Source organism: Ornithodoros turicata, unplaced genomic scaffold, assembly GCF_037126465.1.
Source record: "Ornithodoros turicata isolate Travis unplaced genomic scaffold, ASM3712646v1 Chromosome25, whole genome shotgun sequence".
Taxonomy (NCBI): domain Eukaryota; kingdom Metazoa; phylum Arthropoda; class Arachnida; order Ixodida; family Argasidae; genus Ornithodoros; species Ornithodoros turicata.
This window is the reverse complement of record NW_026999346.1, coordinates 1,072,817-1,078,618: the sequence shown is the minus strand read 5'-3', so window position 1 is coordinate 1,078,618 and position 5,802 is coordinate 1,072,817. Positions and strand designations below refer to the sequence as shown.

Sequence of the window (5,802 nt, the reverse complement as noted above, 5' to 3'; positions counted from 1 at the left end):
TCACCTCTAAAAAAGTTTCACATTGCCTTATATTCTGCTCTGTACTTTAAAATAACGTAGGACTGGCCGCGCAGAGCTTTTATTTGAACAGGATTACTCTAGATATCATGAGCTTGTTAAGCGCTGTGTAAGATTCGCGCGGTGAACAGCCTCAGGTCATCCTCATTTTTAACTGTGTCTGTGTGTCGTGCAGATGTCTCTGTGCCACCTTGCCTCCTTGTATGCAGAGATTTTTACTGATAGCCATACTAATAAATAAAAATAAATGTGTATTCACTTCGCTTCCCTATCAACAACAGTAATTCTAAGAGCTCTTACGTGTATTTATTCAGTTTATTATCAGTCATATTTTGAACATAAGCTGTTTGCTTCAAGAACTCCTTCGAACATTTACTTATTCTACTCGGTCGTCTTTTACGCGTATGTTCCGTATATTTTATGCTGTGCTGTATTCCGTTTGTGCAGTATAACTAGTACTTTCCTCATCGGCGCTTTGAGTCGTCTAGTAATATTTGTCCGTAGCTTCACTTGTCTCTACAGTAGTAGGAACGCGCTGGTCGTCAGCGGGTTCAGTCGTCTCGTAATATTTTCCCGTAGTTTCTCCTGTCTCTACAGCAGTAGGAACGCGTTCGCCACCGGCGGCTTCAGTCGTCTCGTAATATTTGCCCGCAGGATACGCAAGCTGTTTCACGCAGTTTCCGTTGTAGCACACACCGTGGCGCAGCAATCCTAGCTGAAAAGAAAGAACCATACGTCCTATAACGTGTGCGAGGAAAATGTAACACTTGAGACATGACGGTATGATAGATGATCGTACTCAAGAGTGATACTTAGTTTCTATCGGGCTCTTGCAGTAACCCAGTTGAGAGCAGAGCGTCGAACCTAAATGTTTTCCGGTTCGTTTCGGATTCGGATCGGGTACAAAGGTTCGGTTTTGGTTCAGCTCTGGAGTTCAGGCAATAGCGGTTCGATTAACCGGTTTTAGAGGTTGTAAACCCATTTCGAACCGGTTCGAGGTTCTAATGTTCTACAACATTATATGTAACCACTAAAAATGATACAAGATCTTTTACTTCCGTTTTCTATGGATTTATTTCTGCAATCTAGGCAGGCAGACCGCTCGAATCCACACATTACCCCTCATCACACACCAACCCGAACCGAACCGGTAACCGAAGTTTTTAGATCGGTTCGGTTCCAGTTCAGGTCCAAGATGGCGCGAGTTATTATGGTTCAGTTCCGGTTAATTCCAGCTAAAAATAACAGTTAAATCCGGTTTTCGTTTAGGTGTGGTTAGACGTTCTGGTTGAGAGTCTGTTACGTAGAGACATAGACACAAGTAAAAGGCAAGGATAAGGGCTTACAGGGACAAGAAGCACACATCTCAACTTCGTTTTTCTTCTTAGTACACGTGTAAGAACGCGAGGAAACAGCAAGTGATGATGGGACAGAAAATAGTTGGTGGGTAACTCCACTCACAGGTGCGCGAAAACAGACGTCAAGAAAACGCACTCGAGGCAGCACATTCTAAAAAGTGTCAAAAGGCACTCCTCCCCATGTTAGTTTCTATAGTCTCTAGGTACATTATATATTTCATTTCACTTCGTTATGAGCACCATCCAACACCTACATGCATAGCTTGGGATGTTGGGGATTGCATAGACCCGCTGTTTCAACTGTCAGTGTACAGGAGGCCCAGGTGCTTCTGAGGTCCAAAGATCATCGGGCACACTCTGGATCACCGTAAGAGGGCCATGCAGACTAAGCTGGGACTACGACATGACTGAGACGCCCTCTTATTGCTTCTGGCCCGGCATAAAAGTCTGGTGATTGGGTCCCAGTACCCTTGGCACTGTCCAATCGGAGGCGGTCGTCCCATATGGTTCCCCAAGTTCCTTTTTTTTTCTTTTTTCTTTTTACTTCGCTTAGTCAATTTAGTGTTAATTACTTGTAGTTTTTTTTTCTCCTTCGAAATGTGTTCTTAGTTATTCTTTCCCCTTGGTGTTGCATTAGTCTAATGGCAGTTGTCTAAATTTAAATTCGTTTTTTCTCTCTCTTTCTATTACTGTTCTTAGATATAAATTATTACATTACCTTTCTCTCTTTTCACGTTTCTCTTTGTTTATTTCTCTTCACTGGCTCACTTCTCCTCTCTCTGTTATTTTCCTTTCTTTCACTCTTCCTTGCTCTTCCCCCGGTTACCCTTGTAAGTCCGTTGAGTGGCACAGGATAACATGGCTCATCTCCTCCAATACTCCGTCAGTATCTAGCTATAGTACCTAGCTATAGTATAGCTAGCATTCTCGAACCTGCGTGTGGTAAACGGGAAGGAGCATGCTGCCATGCCATGACCGCACGATGATACATGCACGTGTGTTCTAGAACAAACTCTACGCTCTTGTGATTTCAGATTTTGTATTAGCGGCAATTTAAACCAAGTGTGATATTCTTGTTTGTTTGTGCTTTTCTAGAAACACTAACCTTGAAACGCCAACTCGTGGCTCCCCGAATTCGTACGTTTATTTCTGTACATAAATGAGCGGGGGGAAATCGGATTTCCCATTCGAAATCGATATTAATAAACACCTGCCGAGTTTTGGTAAAAAATCAGTGTTGTACACCACAAATCGCACCCATTATTTCATTTGTCTGGCGACATAAAGCAACGCAGTACCACTCCTCAGTGTGAACGTTAACATCAATACGAAACCGCTTCCCTGACGCAGTGCCGCTTTCTAGTACGGATACAGGATGATGACGTTATATTGCGTAATACGTATGACAGTATATTTCCCCCGTGTGTTGTACGCGTGCTACAGTCGATGCACTGTTGCTGTGGCATACACCAATACATTTCACTTACTTTTCCATGCGCTGGAAACTGCGATACTTAAAGATTTGTTTACGGAATGTAAAATACATTCTTGTTCATCATTTGGGTGTGGCAATATCCGTGAGTAATACATCTAGAGTAACCATTGTCCTAGTAGGCAAAATCTGAGCCCGATGAATAGCACGAGCACAAAGCTGTACGAAAATATGTGTGCAACGTTATTACATAATCGCGGCTTTTGAAATTGGGAACCTTGAGAATTACGTTTCTTCTGGGAAGATTGTTTCGATTTCGATGTACGTATATAATGCAAGATAAATTTATTTCGTCTCTTTTCTCTTGGTATACAGCATCAAGTTTGCGTGCTCACTGGCATTGCATAGAAAACAATTATAGCTCCCGATCGCTATAATCATCACGCATATCATCAAGCAAAGTATGCCTAAAACGACTACAATAATTTGAGTAGACATATTACTTTTCTTTAGTATGCAGCTGTTCGAGGTGTTGCAGTACTCATAGACGTTTCCTACTTACAAGACAGGGCGTTCCGTCATCTTCGTATTCGTACTGATTCCGAGTCCACAGGCAGCGGTACTTGCAAGACAGCACACTTCCACTAACTTTCTGCATGAAGTAGGCAGAATGGGAAATATATACAGTGATCCTCAACAAGTCAATTATGAGCCCCTCTGCACATATAAAAGTGGCCCTGAACCTTACGATTTGATTAAGTAATTGCGCACGGAATTTGAGAGTGACTGTCTAGTCTCTCACCACCAGCACCATACTGCGAGAATCCCCACTAAGTGCTCATTTTGTTCTTCGCATTACTTCCCCTGGTGCACGTTCCCAATCACTATGTGCGGTAGTTAATTTAGGATGTGCGGTAGTTAATTACTTGTAGTTAAACTACTGGCTAAACTATCGCATGGTAGTTAAAGTAGTTACTTTAAAAATGGTACGATTGTTACAACTACTAGTTAAACTTATTTTTTGTAGTTTACTCCAGTGGTTCGGTTACAGCGGACTACAACTACTTCGCATTTTCATTTAGCTTTCCGTGCGTTTCACGGCCTCCATTCTTTGTGTTTATTAGCGACAACTCTGAGAATTTCTTCATCTTGCGCGTCACACGCTCGCACAAAATATCTGCACTGTGCGTCTGACGCATGCAGTGAAAGCTCATTCAACAGTGTCATTCCGGGAGAGAATTGCGTAACGCACTGATATGCTCAATAACAACAACAACTTTATTTTTGGCTTTGGAGAGTGGGGAGGTTCATCGCCACAGGCGATACTCTACCCCATTGTACCTTTGTGTGTACCATTGTGTAAACCCACGGGGAAATGATGCGTTCTTTTTGCCTTCCTGTTGCGAGTTACTGCGAGTAATGTACATTGTACAGCACAAAATAGCAGGGTTATCGGCGGTACGTGAATTTTCTTTAGTAAAAATTGTATTTGGGCCCTTGCTCTGGCATTGGGAGAAGTACCTCAATGATTGTGGTTGCACAGTAATGTAGGCTTAATTTTCACTCCTTCTTGTTGCCGAGACCAGCCAACTTAAACGAAGACACGCCAACTTTGATCGTCGTGTAGACAAAAAAAAAGTAATACGCACCACTAGTCTCGACAAAATGTTTCTCTTGCACTTTTCCCTGTCATGGGCTGTGGGGAGAGACAAATAGTTTTCTGATTACCAAAGTAGGCCAGCATGTTGGATCGGTGCATGCGAAAAGGAATCACTTGTTAGGAATCTATTGCATATGCCTCATGCTACCTCATAGCGGCTATGAACATAATCTTAATTTTTATCAAATTTCTACGATATTATTATACCTACATGAGCACTTGCAGTGGGTACGCTAATGTGATGCGCAAGACTTGGATGCGTTAAGAACGTTGCTTTAGGATAGGTTAAATTAGGCTACGATCATGGTTGTCTCACGACGTAAAGACACGAATTATAAAAAAGTTAGGTCACGTTAGGTGTAGTAAGAAGTAATTTGATGGGAATAAGGTATGGTGACGTTGCCACTTGCAGTAGACAACAATAAATCACTCATACGTGAGAGCTAATACGTATCTACAAAGGCATGTATAAGAAACTGAACGCTACAAATTAGAACTAGCATGAAGCCAGGGTATCCATAAGAATTCTTATACGGATTCTCTAGTTCAGCGCTTCGCATATTTCTGGTGTTGAAACATTTTGGAAGCACTACCGTCAGCTTAGGAGAGTTAAATGAGATTTATATTAACAGAATCTGACATTTGATAATCGTGGGATATTCCCACAGGTGGTATGCCTCTTCAGCACGACATAGAGTAGTTAAATTTTGCTCACCAATCACAAGGCAGGCGTTCAGCAGAAGGATACCAACAAGGTATGTCTTCATCTTGATCAGTGCAATTCGAACGCATTTGCTTCCACACACAATATATACGCCCCATTTACTGTCACATGCCACGGGCGACATTGTATCTTGAGGTCCTATCGGGCATCGTCGTTATCTCTTAAATGTATTTGTGTCTTTCGATGATATTTTTGCTCCAAAAGATGAATCATGAAAGATGACCCAACTAACAATAGCATTGTCTCGACCACATGGAGAATACAGCTCGTGTTGAAACAATTTCCATTGTTTCCGATAACTCCCCAGACCACTAAAAGACCACAAAGGCCACAGTGAATAGACGTGTTTGTTTTACAGCGTCATCACCCTCGGCGTGATCACGCATATGAATTTCGGAGATAACGGATCTAGTACAACGTGTTTATTCTGGAAGGGATGACTCCATGCAGAGATCACTGCCTGCTCACTTTCCGAACTGTTTGTTAGGCTGGCATAGTGCTGGCTGGACGTTGTGTGCGGTCACGCACCAAGGAAGAAGGGGAGGCGGCGCTAGTATGGTGAGCCAGAATGCGTGGTGTGCTGAACGGCGGACCTGCCGACGGTCGGCCG

The 5,802-nt window shown here is 42.7% G+C and overlaps 1 protein-coding gene across 1 annotated transcript; it reads right to left on the bottom strand.

Moving 5' to 3' along the window:
* Nucleotides 1-319: 319 nt before the first annotated feature.
* LOC135373485 (uncharacterized) lies at nucleotides 320-5,291 on the bottom strand. The gene is made up of 4 exons (XM_064606666.1): nucleotides 5,184-5,291; nucleotides 4,458-4,504; nucleotides 3,371-3,460; nucleotides 320-733 (listed from the first exon to the last, which is right to left on the bottom strand). Exons 1-4 carry the CDS (start codon nucleotides 5,233-5,235, stop codon nucleotides 503-505), a joined length of 420 nt encoding a protein of 139 aa, XP_064462736.1. The 5' UTR covers nucleotides 5,236-5,291; the 3' UTR covers nucleotides 320-502.
* Nucleotides 5,292-5,802: the final 511 nt, after the last annotated feature.

Excerpts from the sequence above, each read along its gene's own strand:
- LOC135373485 (XM_064606666.1), bottom strand. The coding sequence starts at position 5,235 with ATGAAGACATACCTTGTTGGTATCCTTCTGCTGAACGCCTGCCTTGTG. Across the intron at positions 4,505-5,183 it reads GAACGCCTGCCTTGTGATTG|CCCATGACAGGGAAAAGTGC; the intron begins GTGAGCAAAATT and ends CTCTCCCCACAG. Across the intron at positions 734-3,370 it reads ATGACGGAACGCCCTGTCTT|CTAGGATTGCTGCGCCACGG; the intron begins GTAAGTAGGAAA and ends CTTTCTTTTCAG.